A 20,100-nucleotide genomic window follows, 5' to 3' on the forward strand; every position below is an offset into this window, starting at 1 on the left:
GAATTATGGAAAGGAGAGGCAGATGGGACCTCAGTCTGGAAGCTGCAGCCTGACCCCCAAGCCATAGGGGACGGAGGCCCCCACTGCCCAGAGGCAGCTCTGGCTCAGGGGGGCACAGCGCTGTTTTGCCCCCCGTCTCTACCAAAAATACAAAAATTAGCCAGGCACGGTGGCACATGCCTGTAATCCCAGCTACTCAGGAGGCTGAAGCAAGAGAATCAACCTGGGAGGTAGAGGTTGCGGTGAGCCTAGATCGCACTGCGCTCCAGCCTGAGCAGTAAGAGTAAAACTCCGTCTCAAAAAAAAAAGAAGTGGGGAGTCCGGGCAACACTGCCTGTGTTTGAACACAGCTCCACTATGCTGGCAGCAGGACTGGAGGCTGTGGCGACTCCATCTCCCCCAGCCTCAGTGTTCCCATCTGTGACGGGGGCCTTTCTCATCAAGTTGCCGTGAAGGTTGATGGAGTGGGCTCCCATGAAGCTCCTAGCTCATGCCACATCCTCGACAGCCAGCGATCGGTGACTCTCTGCTACTCACTGTTGTCATTCAGGACCAGAGAGAGGTGACTTGGCCAAGCTTGCAGCCGTTTCAGGAGGGAGCTGGAGTTGGACTCAGGCCTGTCTTCGAGTCCCTACACCTGGCTGCCCATTCTCTTTAGGATAAAGTCAGTGCAGATACAAGGGACCCGAAGCAGGCAACGGTGTTGCCCTGACCCACAGCGGGAAAAGACCCAGAAGGGGACCCTCTTCAACACTGCTCAGGGACTCACAGGTCCCTGAGTGATCCCAGGTGGAGGCCAGGGGACCTGGGCTCTGCGTCCTGAAAGGTTTTCTTCTGTGGTCTGGGCTGCTTTGGGGCCCTCGGCTAAACCCTCCTGAGAACTTCCCCAGTGCTTTGGAGTCTATACCCCTGGGGACCCTCCTCTAGACCCTCCTGGCTCTTAAAGGTTCCCATGTGACCTGGGGGAGCCCCTGTAACCCCCTGCACTCCCTCCCACCTTCTGCAAAAAAGGGATTCTAGCAGTGCCTCAAAGTATCGTCAGCCCGGAATGAGGCCACAGTGAGAGCAGCTGTGCGCAGCGGCTGCTCGGTGAGCTGCACCACATGTGAAGGTCAAGGTGGGTTTCCACACAGATCCACCCACCCTGACCCAGAACTTTCCTTCTCTACCTAGACTAAAATCCATGGAGTTGGGTTTGTGAAGATCCACGCCCCCTGGAATGTGCTGTGCAGAGAGGCGGAGTTTCTGAAACTGAAGATGCCGACGAAGAAGGTTGGTGTTGATGCTTCTGCTCCGAAATGTATTGTCAAGTCTCGATGTCACTTGAATACCTGCCTGGGTCACATGAAGCCTACCTACCTGGAGGCCCGGAGCTTTATTAAAAAGCCCAGCGGGCTTCAAGGCTACTCCTGGGAGGACAGAGGCTTGATGTGGCAAGGGCCCCAAGCTCCGGGGTCCTGACCGTGGTGAATGTGACCCAGCCCCTGGTGGTCTTGAGAGACCGCAGAGCAAACCCCACCAAGAGACAGTGCAGGCGGAGAAGCCCACCTCTCCGCCTGCGAATTCACCGTAACTGCAAACACACTTACTCTTGGGGTCCTGGTGCTTTTGTGACTGTGGTGTCTCAGTTTATCAGATTCATTTTAATTACATTTTCTGGCTTCCTGGGATTTTTCTTTTTAATCTGTGAAAACTTTGTATCTGAAAGGCAGTTTGACAGTGTATTCGCAGAAGCTTAGCGTGGAGTCAGTGTTTACTTTGGCGGGAGGAAGGGCGAAGCGTGCTAGGCAGTAAATCAGCCTTCAGCTTCTCTCGTCCTCAGAGACCACTTGGGTTACCTCTTGTGAAGCAAAAGTAAAGTGTGGGGGGAAATTCTCTGGAATGCACTATAACAGTGCTTTTGGCTGGGCGCTCCCGAAACCCCGGGCTTTCACCGCATGGGCGGGGGGTGGGGGACATTCTGGCCCACCCAGGCACTCTGCTCGCAGGATGTGCCATTGCATGGGGTGGGATCGTTCTCTGACCATCTGAGGACAGACACAGATCGTGGTCCAGCAGCGTGACACAGCTCCCCGTCCCTTGTCTTGTCTGCAGATGTACCACATTAATGAGACCCGCGGCCTCCTGAAAAAAATCAGCTCCGTGCTCCAGAAAATCACAGAGCCCATCCAGCCCAAAGTGGCTGGCCACAGACCCCAGACCATGAAGATACTCTCCTATCCCTTCTCCCGAGAGAAGCAGCATCTGTAAGTGGGGACCCCCATCCTGCTCCCCAGAGGGTCCTGTGTGTGGGGATTTAACCCTCTAGCATGAGAAATGCGGGTTGATTCTCTGTTCCCCAAAGAAGAGCGTATTCTTGTAAGAGCTCTGTGGTTGCTGAACCCAGAAGAGGCCGTGGAAATGATTTCCAAGGTCCCTGTTATCTGAGGAGTTAGGGGGCCACAGCATCTTGTCCTGCTTGATGACACAGGAAAAACTTCTTCAGCCTGAGTGAAGACCCCAAAGCACTGGTCTGGACATGCCTCCCCGCTCCCCAGCCACCCCTCCCCCACCCAAGGTCTGGTTACCCAGGCCTCCTGCAGCCCAGGCAGCCTTGAACCCGAGGAAGTCTCACTCCTTGTGGCAGAAATTAAAAAGCATCCCCAAGCGGGAGGCCTGAGGCCCCAGGGACTCACCGCCAGCTGGCTTGCCTGGCAGAGCCACGCCTATTCTGGAACCTTACCCCCTCCCCCGTTCCCAAGGGTCAGTAGGGCGTAGCCACCTGGGTCAGCAGTGACTGCAAGGCCTCTGCTGGCCTCACTGGCAGAGCTGGAGCGTGGGCAGAGGCGGGAATAGAAAGCTTGAGCCATGGGAACCCAGAGGGACTTTGGATGGAAGCTCTAAGGGGGAGGAGAGCTCCTAGACAGTGTTCCTCACGGGGTCAGGGGGCCTGGAGGAGTGAACAGGGAGGACGAACAGGTGCCCCGGCCCACAGGGGTCCTTGCTTGTTAATGTAGGAGGGGTGGAGCCATGAGCATCAGTGGATGCATTTACCAGGTCCTAATTCCTAGAGCGGACAGGGCATTCCCCCAGAGGGAAGGAAGCACCCCCAAGCCCAGCCCTCTCCTCCAGCTCCAGAACGGGGGCTTGGGGCACTAGAGGAAACTGCCCTCCTTCCAGGATCCCTGCCCACCTCCCCATCTCTGCCCTGAGCCACCTCCGTCAGCCCCGCTGCCTGGCCAGGGCTGGGCTCACCTCCAGACCCATGGAGATGGAAGCTGCCCAGCTGCCCTCCCCAGCTCTCCCCCAAGTGCCTTGGAGACCAGGGAGTGTGTTCAAGATACCCCTCCACCCTCAGGAAGCCTCAGGCAATCCTTGTGCTGCCCATCAGGACCCAAACCATTAGAAGTCCAGGGAGATTGTTTTCAAGGTTGGAACTGTCTGATGGTAGTGGTGATACTGCCCTGTCCCCCTCCTTGTTGAAGCAGAGACTTTAAAAACTGCCTGCTGAAGATGTCATCAAAAGGAAGCTGGGATCTTCCAGGGGGGCTGTGGGGGCTGTGGGGGCTGTGGGGGATGGGGGTGGGGGATGGGGGATGGGGGTGGGGGATGGGGTATGTGGGGGGCTGTGGGGGGTGGGGGATGGGTCTGTGGGGGGGGCTGTGGGGGATGGGGGTGGGGGTGGGGATGGGGTCTGTGGGGGGCTGTGGGGGATGGGGATGGGGGTTGGGGGGTCTGACCATATTTGCCTCTCAGGTCACTTCCCATCTGTGTGGGTCTCAGGCCTCGCCCAGGAGCAGGGGCGGTAAAACAGACCATCCCGAAGGCCCAGGGGTGGACGGGTCATACGTGCTGTGCAGACAGAGTTCCCTCCATTTCAGGGTCACCGCTAATGGGGACAGTGTGGTTTCCCAGGGCCTTGAAACCTAGAGAACTGAACCGTATCTTATTTCCTTCCCGTATTTCCACAGATTTGACCTGTCTGATAAGGATTCCTTTTTCGACAGCAAAACCCGGAGCACGATTGTGAGTATCACAGGCGCCTGGAAACGGCTCCCGGCAAGGTGGCCCTGGGGAAGCAGATGATAATTTCATTTTGGTGAAACTCCTCCCGGTGGAAGCCGGCTCTAATTGTCTGTGACAGAAATAATTAGAATAATGAAAGGGAGAGGGCAGCGAGGGGCCCAGGGGATGGCCGTGCCCCAGGCTGGGGCAGCTCGGAGGAAGGGAGTAAGCATGGAGCTTGGGAAAGCAGGAGGGAAGCCAGTCCCCCGGAGCGATTTCAGAGGTCGGTGTTCCGGTGTCTGCAGCTCCCAGCACATGCCTCAGAGCCTCCTCACCCCCTCGTGGTGGGGTTGTGTGGGCCTGACTATCAGGCCACAATTGGGGGCTTTTGGAGCAGGGAGGTGGAGGCAGGAGGGAGGGGGTGGGGGAGGAGAAGGCATGTGGGTTAGAATCTCTTCCCAGGCCTTTTCCAGAGGAGCCAACCGAGGTTTGAATTCTGACCAGGCCACCCTGCCCTACTCAAGGCGCTGGCTGTGTGTTTATCCATCGGCCGCCAACCTGTCCACCAGCCAAGCTGGGGCTGTGCCTGGCTCAGGACCCAAATTCTATCGAAACAAGAAATGCACCTGGCAGCCAAACTGCTGCCGTGTTCTCTCTTCCTTGCCCAGAAAGCCCAGCCTGGCCGGGCAGAGACGGAGGGCTGGGAGGAGGCAACCGGGGTGACCTTGTCCAGGCGACTGCTCCTCATGGTCATGGCCACCACCTGAGACTGGAAGGCAGCCAGCAGCAGGGAGGTGCAGGTCACCCCAGCACGGGGTTCTGAGCCACTGCTGGGATAGGCAGATCTGGGCCAGGGCACTTTCTCCCAGAGACCCCGGAAGCCAGTTTCGAAACAGCCAACGTGCTCCAAAGAAACTGAGAGTTCATAGCGTTGGCCTTGGTTAGTCAGGCCTAATAGTCATCAAAATCCAAGAGCATGCAGGGTTGGCTGAGGTTCTAGGCAAAGGTGTGGAAGAGTGACAGCCCTTCCCCACTCCTCTCCTCCATACCGTTCACTCTGTCCTGGCATTGGGGTGGCCCAGTGTACAAGTGGGTAGGAGTCAGAGACCAGCAGTGCTTGATAGTGATGGGCCCACTGTGCTTGTCTTGGGTCTTAGACTTTTGGCCTGTAAGCACTGGGGAGCCATAGAAGGTTGTGGAGCACAGTTGAGGGTGTGGTCAGATCTGTTCTAGAAGGATCACTACCAGAGGCCAGCTGCAGGAGGCCAGATGACTGGTGGAGGAGGGCTCATGGCAGTGGTCATGAATGGGAGCCACAGCTGTGCATGGAAGGGAGGAGGTGGTTACAGGAGAATCAGCAAGGTCAGGACCGCTTAGATCTGAGGGATGATGGGGAGGGAGCCATTGAGAGCAGCTGAGTGGGCGATTCCTTCCTTCACTTAGCAGGGATGTGTTGGGCACCTGCTGTGTGTCCAAGCCTGGTTCGAGGAAAGAGGGGCTGAGCGCATTTCTAATCCGGCAGGTGGGGAGGCAAAAGGTGAGCTAGAAGACAGAGCCACCGGGAGGGTGGTGGCTTTAGGGCCAGGACGTTAGAGGGACGCTGGAGCTATTCCGATCTAAAGGGGACACGTGTTTCTGGGAGAAGGACCAACCAGGGCAGAGGCCCTGCGGCTGCAGAAGTGGGTCCCACGGAGGTGAAGGGGAAGAGCTCCGACCCCCTGGGCTTGGGGGGCCCTGGAAGGACGCTGGCCTTGCCCGAGAGACCGGAGGCAGGATCTGTGTGCTCTGACATGCACATCTGTGCAGCAGGACCAGTCGTTCTTACCCCAGTTTACACATAGAAAAACTGAAGCAGGGGGTGGCGATGGCATTGGTCCAAACTCTCACAGCTGCAATGGGCAGAGCCGGCGCCCGGGTCCAGGCAGACGGACTCCTGAGCCAGAGCTGCCGAGGCCACCAAACAAGACATTTCACTAGCCAAGGGGCACGCACCCGGGGTGGGATCCCTGCAGCAGGGCTCGGCCCAGGCACTGGGAGCCCAGAGCCCGATGGCGGCCATCTCCTGCCACAGCCGTGGGGAATGGATCCCAAGGCCTGCCCCCGCCCATCCCTCAGGGTCCTAGAACATTCAGGATTGTGTCCCTAAGCGGTGCTGTTCTAACTCATCTCTCAGCACGAGGGGACTGTCAACCCACCAGGCCAGGTACGGGGCCCAGCTGTGACTCAGGACACCAGCACTAGGCCCAGGAGGGCCCTCCATTGCTTCGCGGGGGTCAGCAGCCATGCCTCCCATGTTGGGAAGTGAAAGATGGGGCCTGCAGGTGCAGCTATTTCTCCCTGAGGACCTCAAGCCTCTGACATTGTTGAGAATCCCAAGCTGGGCCCACGGTCCCTGAATAAAGGCCACTGTCCTTCCTTGGAAAACAGCTCAAGGAGGGCGTCATGGGTAACCAGGTCCGCTGCAACCACAGCAGATGGACCGTTTCTGCTGGAGGGACGTGCCTGAAGCAACTGCTCACCCTCCGTCTTGTCTCTGCAATAGGTCTATGAGATCTTGAAGAGAACGACGTGTACCAAAGCCAAGTACAGCATGGGTAAGCACGTGTTTGGGGCTTGAGATCAGCGTTGCTTTCCAAGTGGGAATCTCACTCCGAGCCATCTCTGTGGGAGGTTGGGCAGCGGGCCTGGGGTGTTGAAGAGGGTTTTGATTTAAGCCTGTGTGACAGTTTCAGGCTGGAGGGCTGGGTTGGGAGCCTAGAGTGCAGTTTTACGGCCCCGCACGTTTCAGTACAAAGGTAGCGTGTGCTCAGGCTCTCCCGGCAGAGGTGGTAAATCCAGGCTGGCAACAGACAAGTGCTAGGGCTGACCAAGGGTTCTGGGCCCTCTCTTGACCCCCACAGTCCAGCGGGAAATAATCAGAGTTTGGGGTGGGGGTCACCGTGCAGCTGTTCTGGACCCTTCAAGGCACACCAGGGCTTACTGAAAGCACTTGCCCTGACCAGGCACCACCAGGTACAGCCTATTTGCTGAAGCTGCCACAAAACCATCCTGACCAGACTCCCTGGCTGCCCGTTTACAGAACCCTTTAAGCCATAGATATGAAATCTTCCCAGTTAAATTCTGTAGCTGGGGACCATCCACCACAGTGGGTCCCTTGCCCACAGCTGCAGGCAGTTTGTGAAAGCCAAAACATTGCAGAGCCTTTTCCAGCCTTTCCTCCCCTCCTTCTGGAGCCGTTTTATGCCCTGCTGAGAGCCGCGCTATAGGGTAGCATCCAGCACTCGGTAGAAGCCTCTAAAATGACGAGGCCAGGGCTCCCAGGGGAACACACAGGTCTGGTGAGAGCTGGAGTCTGTGCATACAAGAGGGACCGTCTTGCTGCCTTGGCTTCCCATGGTGGAAGTAAAATGGAAAGCAGTGGGAGTCACGGGCTCGGGACTTGAATTCCCAGGGTCAGGCCCAGGAGACAGAAAATGAACCCTCGACCACCTCTGGTGGCTGCTTGGCCCCCAATCATGTGGCCCGTGGTAACTCACAGGGATACCCTGGCAGGCCTAAAATCTCTAAGTCCATGTCCTAAGTCAACGGGAATGTGGAGGAGTCCCATCCAGGGTCCAGAGGACTGAGGACCTCTGGAGTGCATCAAGCTCAGGCAGAAAGGAAGGTAACGTCGGGAGTTTGGGTTTTTGAAATTGCTCCTCTAGGTCACCGCTGCCAGGGCAAACCCTTGGAAAGGTCACTAGAGGTAAGGAGGAGGCATGCTTTTGGTCCCAGGCTGGGTCTCGGACTTCAGTTTCCCCACCGGGTCCCTGCAGTGTTTCTTTCAGTAGAAACGTGTGTGCTTGCAGTACAAGTCCAGGATTCCTTGGGCTGCACAGTCCGGGCTGACTCTCTGGTCCCTGGGGACACAGGGTCTCCGTGTTCCCACCGGTTTTGTGGCAGGGCTGGTTCCCTGCACCTGGCGACGGGGCAGATAGATGTGGGTCCTCCTCTTCAGCCCTGCTTCACTGTGGCACCTTGTCTGAGAGTTCACCGCCACTAAATTCATCCTCAAGTAGGGAGGATTCCCGTCATCCCCCAGGCTGTGTCCCTTAGTCCTGCAGGATGAGCAGGGGATTTAGGAACTGTGCTGAGGGAGGCCTTCCAGATAGAGGAGCAGTGCGTGTAAAGGCCCTGCGGCAGGCAGCACCAGCTTTGGAGCGTCCCAGCAACAGGAAGGAGGCCCCAAGGAGCCTGGATCAGGCCCCAGGTCCACTTTCTATTGCAGACAAACTTTTCACTCACAGGTGTGGCTGAAGCCCCTTCCTCTGAGTATCCTTCAGGTGCCCTGATTATTCCAGGTCACTGACCACAGAGATGGCTCATTTTCAATGAGATTTCTGGAGTCATTTTCCCAGCGCTAGCAGGTGGAGTCTCAGAGGGTGGGTTGCCCAGGCTGCTGTGAAAACCTGACGCTTAGGAGGCCTCGTCAGCCAGGCGGAGGGTTCCGTGAGCAGCACAGGGTCCCATGGGAACGCCCCCATGCGGGGCCCCCGTGATGTGTTTGGAGCAAGATCAGATTTCCAGGAGCCCCTTCCCCACACTTGGCCCTGGCTGTCCCACCCTCTCTCGCAGTCTCCTGGGCTGGACGCCTGCATTCGCACCTGTTAGGACACACAGGTGTGGTGTTTTTATAGCATGCCCAGTGCAGGCCCTGGGGGTCACCTGAAAAGGGGCCTCACCAGCATTCCACCGCTTCCGGGAGCACTGGACGGCCGTGAGTCCGCCGGAACTGCTGGCCACCGGCGCCTGCTGCCCCAAATGTGGCTCTGATCCTCTCCGGCCCTTCACGTCACTAATAGCCAATGTATAAACAGGGCAAGGCGAGGGAAGAAAGAAGGACTCCGCCCTTCTAAGTAAAAGGCGGAAATGTGGGAAGTATGGTAAGTGTGGGCCTCCTCCGGCTTTCCCAATCAACCTAAAATCTAATTCCAAATTGTATGTGTGTTTTCTGACACCATCAATTTTTCCATCCGTATATTTCCTCATGATTCAGCTTCTCTAACCACTTACAATCCACCTTCCCCATCTGCAGGCTTGCCCTCGGACAGGTGGGGGGAACCGGTGAATCGGAGGCTTGGGGGCAACAGAGCGAGGCCACGGTCCGGTCCGCTCACACCGCCTGCCTCTGAGACGGAGCCGCCTCTTGGGGTTTTCTCTGTCTTCCTAATTCTGCCAATCGAGCATGTGTTTCGTCATCTCCTAGCCGGTAGATCAATAACCCAGCTGCGCCCTGTCATTCCTGGGGAAGAAATCCCAGAAAGGTGTCCGGGCTCTGTGTGGTCAGGTTCGTTTCACTTTGAGAAGCTTTTGGTGGCTGAGACGGCCCCGTGACCGCTGTGACTTTAAAATGTGAAGCGGAGACCTGCCTGCCCCATAACCTTCTCTCTGCCTCTGTTTTTAAGGCATCACGAGCCTGCTGGCCAATGGTGTGTACGCGGCCGCATACCCACTGCACGATGTGAGTAAACTCGACACACGGTTTATCTCTGCGTCATTTGACTCCCCAAATCCTGCCGGGCCACACCCCCCGGGAGCTGTAATTACCCTGTGGTCACAGTTTCCTGCTTGGCTCTCACTGTAAATGTCAACCATACACAGGCCTTCCCTGTTCCCCGTGCAACGCACGGAAAGTCACACACAGGGCCATCTTTTCTTGCAGAACAATCCCACCGAAACAGGGGCATGGGTGACAGCCTTCTCTGAACCTCACAGCCAGCCCAGCAAGTCCGCACAATCTCTTCCCGGCTTGGTCTCCTCGACCCCCGCTGGCCTGGGGCCCTGGCAGAGTGACGAGAGATCTGTGCCTGTCTATTTCTGCAGAGCAGTGGCCAGCATCCTGAGCTGAATCTCCAGATCCCACTGGCCTCCCGTTGACAAATATAGCCTGTGTCCGTGGCTGGCTTGGGGTGGAGAGAGAGAAAGGACTGTCTTCTTCTTGTCCCTATGGAAACAGGCACTCAAGTTCAGCAGGGTGCTGGGAATGGACCTCCGGGCTGGCGTAGTGTGGGAATGCCGGACAGAGGAGCTCTGAAACTGCAAATGTGCAAGGGCCAGGGGCCAAGAAGCAGGAGAGAAGGGACAGGCCTGGCACTAAGGGGACCCAGATTCTAGTCCCGGCCACTTAAACCCGCACCTCGGCCTTGAGTGGTGGAGTCAGCCCCTTGTCTTACTGAGCCTCAGTGTCCCCATCTGTGGGTCAGGAAGAATCGCCACTTGCCCTAATTCTCCTCTTCTGTTTTTTTACTTTTTATTTATTTATTTTTTTTGAGATAGAGTCTCGCCACTCTGTTGCCCAGCCTGGAGTGCAATGACTCGATCTCAGCTCACTGCAACCTCCGCCTGCTGGGTTCAAGCAATTCTCCTGCCTCAGTCTCCCAAGGAGCTGGGGCTACAGATGACCACTACCACGCCCAGCCAATTTTGTATTTTTATTATTTTTTAGAGTCTCGCTCTGTCACACAGGCTGGAGGGCAGTGGCGTGATCACGACTCACTGCAACCTCCACCTCCTGGGTGCAAGCAATTCTCCAGCCTCAGCTGGGACTACAGGCACCTGCCACCACGCCCAGCTAATTTTTTTTTTTTTTTTTTAGACGGAGTTTTGCTCTTGTTACCCAGGTTGGAGTGCAATGGCGCGATCTCGGCTCATCGCAACCTCCGCCTCCTGGGTTCAGGCAATTCTCCTGCCTCAGCCTCCCGAGTAGCTGGGATTACAGGCACGCGCCACCATGCCCAGCTAATTTTTTGTATCTTTAGTAGAGACGGGGTTTCACCATTTTGACCAGGATGGTCTCGATCTCTTGACCTTGTGATCCACCCGCCTCGGCCTCCCAAAGTACTGGGATTACAGGCTTGAGCCACCGCGCCCGGCCCCGGCTAATGTTTTGTATTGTTAGTAGAGACGGGGTTTCTCCATGTTGGCCAGGCTGGTCTTGAACTCCCGACTTCAGATGATCCGCCCGCCTCGGCCTCCCAAAGTGCTGGGATTACAGGTGTGAGCCACTGCGCCTGGCCTAATTCCTTTCTTCTTAAGGAAGAAACAGTAGATTAGACCAACCTAAGGTGCAGACATCGTGCAGGGCAGTTGGTCCAGGGGTGTCTTCTCCAGACGGTTGACCCCAAAGGAAAGAGTGTGGGCAGATCTGCCACCCGCCACCTCATCACCTCTCTGTCCAGGCCTCCTCCTCGCTGTAGGTCCGGGGATTGGGGTTGACCAGCCCAGCCTGCCCCATCATGCACTCACACATGCTGTTCCTTCTGCTACAGTACTCTTCCCTGACCCCGCCCGCCCCACCCCAGGTGGACAGAGGCACCCACACCAAGCCTTTCTGTAGCCTTCCTCCCCAGGACTGGTGGCTTCTTCCTCCCTTCTCTGGGCCTCGGAAGGTCCCTAACCAACAAAGACACCCCCGTCTGACCACATTTGGTTATATGTGTCATCTCAAGAAGCCCCAGCCCTCAGCACTTAGTGGGTGCTCAATAAATGTGGTGTCGATTCGGACGGGATTGAGTCAGCTTGCCTCGGTCAGTGACTAGCAGGTCTGCCTTCCAGGGCAGGCTCAGGCCCCGAGGGTCGTGGCAGTGGCTCTGGGCCCCTGCCCTGAAGCCCTGAGTCTGGAGGGGCCACTCCTCCACTCTGCCAGGCTTTCCTCCTGAGGAGCTAGCCAGTCTGGCTGTTCTGCCTCACCCTGTGTGGGCTCTGGCTGGGTGCCAGGAAGACAGCCCTGCCTGGCACAGCCCATGACCCCAAGAAGTCAGCCTAGAGTTACATCCATGCTCCTGGTTGGCCTCTTAGCAGGTAACCCCTGCTGGGAGGTTGAGGCACAGAAGCCAAAACGTGTCTGGGCCTCCCACCTGTTTTGTGTCAGCCCTTTAAGTCTTAAAAGGGGGCCGGGCGCGGTGGCTCAAGCCTGTAATCCCAGCACTTTGGGAGGCCGAGGCGGGTGGATCACAACGTCAAGAGATCAAGACCATCCTGGTCAACATGGTGAAACCCCAACTCTACTAAAAATACAAAAAATTAGCTGGGCATGGTGGCACATGTCTGTAATCCCAGCTACTGAGGAGGCTGAGGCAGGAGAATTGCCTGAACCCAGGAGGCGGAGGTTGTGGTGAGCCGAGATCGCGCCATTGCACTCCAGCCTGGGTAACAAGAGCGAAACTCCATCTCAAAAAAAAAAGGGAAAGGGGAGAAATCAACATATCTGAGCACCTACTGTATGCAGAGCCCTGTGTTTAGGAGAAACTGTACCTCATTTAACCCATGCAGGCACAGAGACTCAGAGAGGTTTAATAACTTGCCCGAGGTCACATAGTCGCTGTGGAGGAGCTGGGGCCAAATGCCTTCCTGCTGCTACGCCAGCCCCCCGCCGCGTCCCCACCTCATCCCGTCATGGAGGCCAAATGTATCCCTCTTCTTGGTGGCCACTACTGCATTTGTCTTAGGGGTCGACTGGCACAAAACTTCTTCATCAACTGGATGTGTTTACTGTCAGAAGGCCAGTCTCACAAGAAGTGTCTCCAAGGTCCAATAGAGAATCTCCTCTTTTAGAATCTTCATCTCGCCTTATTCAGCCATGCATGTCTGTTCCCACTTTAAAGACAGAAAAACAGGCTAGAAGGGGCTCAGGCCACTTGCTCAGGGGCTCATAGTCAAGAAGAAGTGGAGCTCAGAAACCCCGGGCTGTGGGTGTCAAGTATCCCTAAGGAACGTGGAATTTTACAGCCACAAATTTTCCTTATGGCTGAAGGGCACCCCTGCTGCTAAGTACGAAAGCTGATGTTTAAGCATCTGGAGCGATGACTGGCTCTGGCCTGAGCTGCATGCACCCACGTCCTTACCCAGAACACTGACGGCAGAGGAGCTCAGACCGGCCTCGTTGGTCATGGGGAGGCTCTCACTGCATATTCTGTCGTTCTGCCCTCACATTTTTACTTCCATCTTCCTCATCATTAAGCTGTCCTACACCCTACCCCGTTCCAAGCCTGTGCTGACTGCATTTATTCATTCATTTAGAATATCTGGTTGGCCGGGCATGGTGGCTCACACCTGTAATCCCAGCACTTTGGGAGGCTGGATCACCTGAGGTCAGGAGTTTGAGACCAGCCTTGCCAACATGGTGAAATCCCATCTCTACTAAAATTACAAAAATTAGCTGGGCGTGGTGGCGGACACCTATAGTCCCAGCTACTTGGGAGACTGAGGCAGGAAAATCGCTTGAACCCGGGAGGCAGAGATTGCAGTAGGCCGAGATTGCAACACTGCACTCCAGCCTGGGAGACAGAGCAAAACTCCATCTCAAAAAAAAACCATTGTCCAGGCCAGGCCAGCCACTCCCTGAACCTCAGCACAGCTGCTCCCTTGCTGCTCCTCCCCAGTTATTTATGTCAACGTAGCTACCCGGGGCTTCCCAAATGACAGTTCAGTATCGTTTCTGAGTGTTTTTGAGGGTAACGTGCACACAGCCACAGGCAGTCTAGACCCACCATGTCCCAAGACCGGCCTTCCACGCTTAGACCTTTCTCTTCCTTCAGGTATGAAAGTCTGGATGCAAGTCAGGGTCTGACCAAACTTAGCTGTGCGTCCTCAGAAATGTCAGTTTGCTTCTCAGAGCCTCAGTGTTTCCATCTGTGAAATGGGAGTGCTGGACTCACTGATCTAGATGACAGTGACTATGTTATGTACTGTGCCTCTTGAGATGCCCCACGGTGAAAAGGGGGCAAGACACCAGGACTGTCTTAGCAGAGTGGGACAGATGCACACTCGACTGATACGACTCTTCCTGCCCCCTGAAAGATAGAGCCCCCGAAAGCCCCCTTTCCTTTGTTTCTGGTTCCAAGGACCCGACCGTGGATCCTCTCCTTGATTCCCCTCTGTGTCGAGGGAAGAGGCAGCTCAGGCCGTCCCGGTTGTGGATGCCAACAGGGTCATGCACGACCTTTCTATCAGAACAGGGGGCACACCTGGGCAACCCTCACGCTCTGTGTGAAATGTCCCGGGATGATCTCGATTTGCGTCAGCGAGGGTTGCTGGGGCTTATGTCTTGTGACATTGGAGGTGAGCGGCTCAAAAGCTCCATTGGATGCTAAGAATGTCCCTTTCCTATTTTCTAACAGGGAGACTATGAGGGTGAAAACGTCGAGTTCAACGACAGAAAAGTAAGTTAATGGAGCGGACAGGAGGCAGCTGTGTCAGAGCCTGGAGCAGGTCTGGGGAGGGTGGGCCTGGGGGCAGTTCTGGGGAGGGTGGGCCTGGGAGCAGTTCTGGGGAGGGTGGGCCTGGGAGCAGTTCTGGGTAGGGTGGGCCTGGAGCAGTTCTGGGGAGGGTGGGCCTGGGAGCAGTTCTGGGTGGGGGTGGGCCTGTGAGCAGTTCTGGGGAGGGTGGGCCTGGGAGCAGTTCTGGGTGGGGTGGCCCTGGGAGCAGTTCTGGGGAGGGTGGGCCTGGGAGCAGTTCTGGGTGGGGGTGGGCCTGGGAGCAGTTCTGGGGAGGGTGGGCCTGGGAGCAGTTCTGGGTGGGGGTGGGCCTGGGAGCAGTTCTGGAGAGGGTGGGCCTGGGAGCAGTTCTGGGTGGGGTGGCCCTGGGAGCAGTTCTGGGGAGGGTGGGCCTGGGGGCAGTTCTGGGGAGGGTGGGCCTGGGGGCAGTTCTGGGTGGGGGTAGGCCTGGGAACGGGACTGAGGACTTGCTGGCCAGCAGGGTCTCCCCAGGGTGCTCAAGGTGGGGCACTGGTGGCAGGTGTCCCCTCTCGCCTTTTCAGGAGAAAAGTCAGTGACTGTGTAGCTGCTTTGTTTTCCTCTTTCTGATTCTCAAAAGTGCCCTTGGCAGGTGGCCGTGAGCGCATGGAAGGGCCACTCCTGGCACGCTCTCCCTTATCTTCTCAGGACGATCTGAACCCTGCCTGGGCCTCCAGCAGTCTCCGCTGGCATGTGGCCTAATCCCTCAGGGCTCCCAGGCGAGTCCACTTGGGAACCACTGAGGCCTGGAGCATAGAGAACGGTGGCCCCCAGCAGCACACTGGGGGACTCTTCGATGGTGGTCAGTGAAGCGTTTCTCAAAGTTACCTGACCTGGAACCGTTTTAAAAGGCGAAGTGGTTGAGCTAGTGTTCCAGGGAACACACTTTGGGAAACACCAGGTGACCCCCCCCTTTTTTTTGGAGTCTCACTCTGTCACCCCATCTGGAATACAATGGCACAATCTCAGCTCACTGCAGCCTCCTCTACCTCCCGGGTGCAAGTGATTCTCCTGACTCAGCCTCCCAAGCAGCTGGGATTTCAGATGCCTGCCACCGCGCCCGATTAATTTTTGGTTTCGGTTTTGTTTTGAGAGTCTTGCTCTGTTACCCAGGCGCCTACCACCATGCCCGGCTAATTTTTGTATGTTTTTAGTAGGGACAAGTTTCCGCCATATTGGCCAGGCTGGTCTCGAACTCCTGACCGTGTGATCTGCCCGCCCCAGCCTCCCAAAATGCCGGGATTACAGGCGTGAGCCACTGTGCCCAGCCCTCATTTTTGTATTTTTAGTAAAGACAGGCTTCTGCCATGCTGGCCAGGCTGGTCTTGGACTCCTGGCATCAAGTGATCCAACCTCCTCAGCCTCCCAAAGTGCTGGGATTACAGGAGTGAGCACCCACATCCAGCTGGTCCCTTTATTCTTTAGTGGCTGTTGCTAATTTCCCTCACTCCCCAAAGCATTGGTCCCCATCCTCTGCCCCTTGCTCTGAGGCTCCCCTCCCACCCAGGCTTCCCAGGAAGCTCTGCTCCTCTGTCCTGCCCCCAAAAGAGCATCTCCCCCCCACAGCCATTTGCTCTTCCCTCCCCCACATGCACCCACACCCGATCTCAGCCTCCCCCCTAGGCCTTCACATCATCCTCTGTTCCCCAAACTTGCCCAGCCTTCCCCCCCAGGGGGAGCAGTCCTTCCTGACCCTGCATGTCCAGCCCTTGCCCCGATGGCTGGTCCTTCCGGAGGAGGTGGGTAGAGATGCTTCCCTGACAACCTCACAATAGTGGCCTTGTCCCAATTCCCAGGGGCCAGGACCTCTGTGTATGGAATGTTCTTCATTTCAGCCTCCCCCCAGGTCCCCATGCATGCTTTTTAACCTTTGGTACTTGGTCCAACTCGCCCGCCCGGGAATCCAGATGAAGATGCTATCTGACTTAGCACAAGTTACATATTCGGTTATTTTTAGTGTAGCATCTGGCATCATCTGAGACCCATGACTTGCAGAACTCCCTGCTCTGATTCTGCTGGAAAAGGACCGTCCCCTCCACAGGCCTGTCCTGACCAATTCCAGCCTCAGAGTCCAGCCCCCTTCATTCCTCTGCACCCCTCTGGCACTTGGTGGATGCCTGTCCTCCCCCTAAAGATGCTTCTGCCATGGACACCAGCAGCCCCTTTCTGGCCGAATTCGCTTCTCTGGGTCACAGGCCCCTGAACCCTACCCCTCCCCCTCCTCCGTGCTCCAGCCACACTGGTCCCATCAGTGCCAGGACTAGCTCATTCAGTTACTTATTCATTCAAGAAATATTTACTGGGCACGACTCTGTGCCAGGCCCAACAAACACAGTGTGGGTTTGTCCAGGCCCAGCTGTTCACTCTACCTGGAATGCTTCCTACCCCCCATTTAATTTTAGGTCCCAGCAGTGTGTACAAGGCCTGGCCCATGGGGGTAGTCAGGGAATAATGAATGACAGTTCTGCGGATGATGGATTAATGGTTGATAGATGGATGGATGCAGATAGAGATAGATGACTGGATGATGGATAAATGGATAGACAATGGGTGGATGGATGGATAGATGGATTGATGGATGAAGGGATAAATGATGGATGGGTGAATAGGTGGATGGATGAATAGAGGATTGACAGGGAGTGGCTGGATGGACGGATGCTGGAGAGATGAATGATGGTTGATGAATGGGTGGGTGGATGGGTAGGGGAATGGGTGGATGGATAGATGGATGGTTGATGGATGGGTGGTTGGGTGGATTCATGGTTGGATGCTGAAGGGATGGGTGGTTGATGGATGGGTGGTTGGGTGGATTCATGGATGGATGCTGAAGGGATGGATGGTTGATGGATGGGTAGGTGTGTGGGTGGGTGGTTGGATGGATGGATGCTGGAGGAATTAATGATGGATGATAGGTTGATCGGTGAATGATGGAGGAATTAATGATGGATGATGGGTGGGTGGGTGGATGGGGGACTGACGGAGGGATGAATGATGGATGATGGAAGGATGGATGATGGGTGATGGGTGGGTGGATGATGGGTGATGGGTGGGTGGATGATGGAAGGATGGATGATGGGTGATGGGTGGGTGGATGATGGAAGGATGGATGATGGATGATGGGTGATGGGTGGGTGAATGGATGGAGGCTGGAGGGATGAATAATTAATGATGGATAGATGGGTGGGTGGGTGGATGGATGATGAGTGGTGGCTGGATGCTAGAAAGAAGAAAAGGAGGGAGGGAGAGAGGATTAGGTGGGTGTGTGGGTCCACACTCAGATCTGCAGGGAACTTCTCTGCATTCTCCCACGATGTCTCCACATCACAGCCTGGCACTGAGTTTTTGTCTCTCCAGTGACGGAATCTGTGGCTTCTCCATTATCATTCCCATCAGTGGCAGGAGCCCCGGGTGCCTGGCCCTGGGTACCTCACAGAGCAGAAAGGAAAGTGCTGAGCTGGGAGGGTGGGCAGAAGACAGTGTAGGGAGTTTAAGCAGGAGGCAGGTCTGGGCTGTGGCAGGGCAGCCATCACTCTCTCCAGGCCGATCACGGGATCACAAACATGTAGGAGTGCTTGGGAGTGAGCCCCTTCCTCCAGGACTCGGGCAAGCTCACACCTACACAGAACTACACCCCGGGTGAGCAAGGCATGCCCGCAGGTCTGTGTCTGGATGTGCAGAAGGTGCTGTGATGGCAGCCAGCGTGCTGGAAGAGGAGGACCAACTGGGCCCCGAGGAGGGCTGGCTTGGGTCGTGGGGGGATTTCCTCCAGGTGTGGACTGAGGTCTGCCGCCTCCCTGGGCTAGACTGGGAGCCACAGAGCCCAACCTGTAATTCATCCATCCATTCATTCAACAGTCACTTACTGAAAACCTGCAGGCCTTGTTGGAGGCCTGGAGGATGAGAAGGACCAGACAAACCTGGTCCCTCTGGTTTTCCATTTCTAGAGGAAAGGGCAAGGGACAAGGACCTACACTAATTAAAGACTGCATCCATGTCACCAAGGCCTGCAGCAGCCATGTGAGTCCAGGCACGAGGTCTCGACTAGATGGATGCCTGAGGGCTGCTGGGATCCCTCCGGGGTCCGGGTGCTGGAAGGTTCCCAGGCCACAGTGGCTGGCCTCATTCTCCAGCCCACAGCCCCCATGCCTGGACATGCCCTGCCCACTCACCAGGGCTAAGGTGCCCACCTTGGGTTCTTTCCAGCACTAATAGTGGAGTCTTCATGTGCCTTGGATTTCTGTGCCTTGACAGTGCAGAGTGGTTGAGTTTTCTCTCTCTGCCTGTCTCTCTGTCTCTGTCTCTCCATCTGTCTCTGTCTCTCTTTCTCCCCCACCTCTCTGTCTCTGTCTCTCCCTCTCCCCTTTCTCTGTCTCTGTCTCTCCATCTGTCTCTGTCTCTCTTTCTCCCCCACCTCTCTCTGTCTCTGTCTCTCCCTCTCCCCTACCTCTCTGACTGTCTCTCTCACTGCCTCTGTCCTTTCTCTGTCTCAGTCTCTCCATCTGTCTCTGTCTCTCTTTCTCCCCCACCTCTCTCTGTCTCTGTCTCTCCCTCTCCCCTACCTCTCTGACTGTCTCTCTCACTGCCTCTGTCCTTTCTCTGTCTCAGTCTCTCCATCTGTCTCTGTCTCTCTTTCTCCCCCACCTCTCTCTGTCTCTGTCTCTCCCTCTCCCCTACCTCTCTGATTGTCTCTCTCTCTGCCTCTCTCCTTTCTGTCTCTGTCTCTCCCTCTCCCCTACCTCTCTGACTGTCTCTCTCTCTGCCTCTCTCCTTTCTCTGTCTCTGTCTCTCCATCTGTCTCTGTCTCTCTTTCTCCCCCACCTCTCTCTGTCTCTGTCTCTCCCTCTCCCCTACCTCTCTGATTGTCTCTCTCTCTGCCTCTCTCCTTTCTGTCTCTGTCTCTCCCTCTCCCCTATCTTTCTGTCTCTCTCTCTGCCTCTCTCCTTTCTCTGTCTCTGTCTCTCCATCTGTCTCTGTCTTTCTTTCTCCCCCACCTCTCTCTATCTCTATCTCTCCCTCTCCCCTATCTTTCTGACTGTCTCTCTCTCTGCCTCTCTCCTTTCTCTGTCTCAGTCTCTCCATCTGTCTCTGTCTCTTTCTCCCCCACCTCTCTGTCTCTGTCTCTCCCTCTCCCCTATCTTTCTGACTGTCTCTCTCTCTGCCTCTCTCCTTTCTCTGTCTCAGTCTCTCCATCTGTCTCTGTCTCTCTTTCTCCCCCACCTCTCTCTGTCTCTGTCTCTCCCTCTCCCCTACCTCTCTGATTGTCTCTCTCTCTGCCTCTCTCCTTTCTGTCTCTGTCTCTCCCTCTCCCCTATCTTTCTGACTGTCTCTCTCTCTGCCTCTCTCCTTTCTCTGTCTCTGTCTCTCCATCTGTCTCTGTCTTTCTTTCTCCCCCACCTCTCTCTGTCTCTGTCTCTCCCTCTCCCCTACCTCTCTGATTGTCTCTCTCTCTGCCTCTCTCCTTTCTGTCTCTGTCTCTCCCTCTCCCCTATCTTTCTGACTGTCTCTCTCTCTGCCTCTCTCCTTTCTCTGTCTCTGTCTCTCCATCTGTCTCTGTCTTTCTTTCTCCCCCACCTCTCTCTATCTCTATCTCTCCCTCTCCCCTATCTTTCTGACTGTCTCTCTCTCTGCCTCTCTCCTTTCTCTGTCTCTGGTCTCTGTCTCTCCCTCTTCCTCCCTCCGTCTCTCTGTCCCCTCCTTCCCTCCTCCTCCCTCTCTGCTGCATCTTCCACCTATCTTGGCATAAATCTGCAGTTTGACTCTAGGTGAGGGGAAGAAGCTGCCCAGGTTAGCGATGGCTGCTTTACTTTTGCAGCAAAGGCGAGGTTCCGCTTCATCAAGGTTTGCT

At 56.0% G+C, this 20,100-nt stretch overlaps 1 protein-coding gene across 7 annotated transcripts in view; it reads left to right on the forward strand.

Annotated features, from left to right (window-relative positions):
- The window catches only part of ANO1 (anoctamin 1), a 202,224-nt gene that overhangs the window by 116,806 nt on the left and 65,318 nt on the right, over window positions 1-20,100 (forward strand). For 4 of the 7 annotated variants that reach the window (XM_035263627.3, XM_035263632.3, XM_078341678.1 and 1 more), the window contains exons 4-9: window positions 1,174-1,272; window positions 2,095-2,246; window positions 3,951-4,005; window positions 6,527-6,578; window positions 9,429-9,484; window positions 14,142-14,183. In XM_035263627.3, the coding sequence (XP_035119518.1) occupies window positions 1,174-1,272; window positions 2,095-2,246; window positions 3,951-4,005; window positions 6,527-6,578; window positions 9,429-9,484; window positions 14,142-14,183 (456 nt within the window). Of the gene's footprint in view, window positions 1-1,173; window positions 1,273-2,094; window positions 2,247-3,950; window positions 4,006-6,526; window positions 6,579-8,840; window positions 8,907-9,428; window positions 9,485-14,141; window positions 14,184-20,100 lie in introns of all 7 variants that reach the window. The other 3 variants (XM_035263624.3, XM_035263628.3, XM_078341677.1) reach the window with 1 other exon arrangement.

The sequence above is a fragment of the Callithrix jacchus genome, chromosome 10 (genome assembly GCF_049354715.1).
Source record: "Callithrix jacchus isolate 240 chromosome 10, calJac240_pri, whole genome shotgun sequence".
Taxonomy (NCBI): Eukaryota; Metazoa; Chordata; class Mammalia; order Primates; family Cebidae; genus Callithrix; species Callithrix jacchus.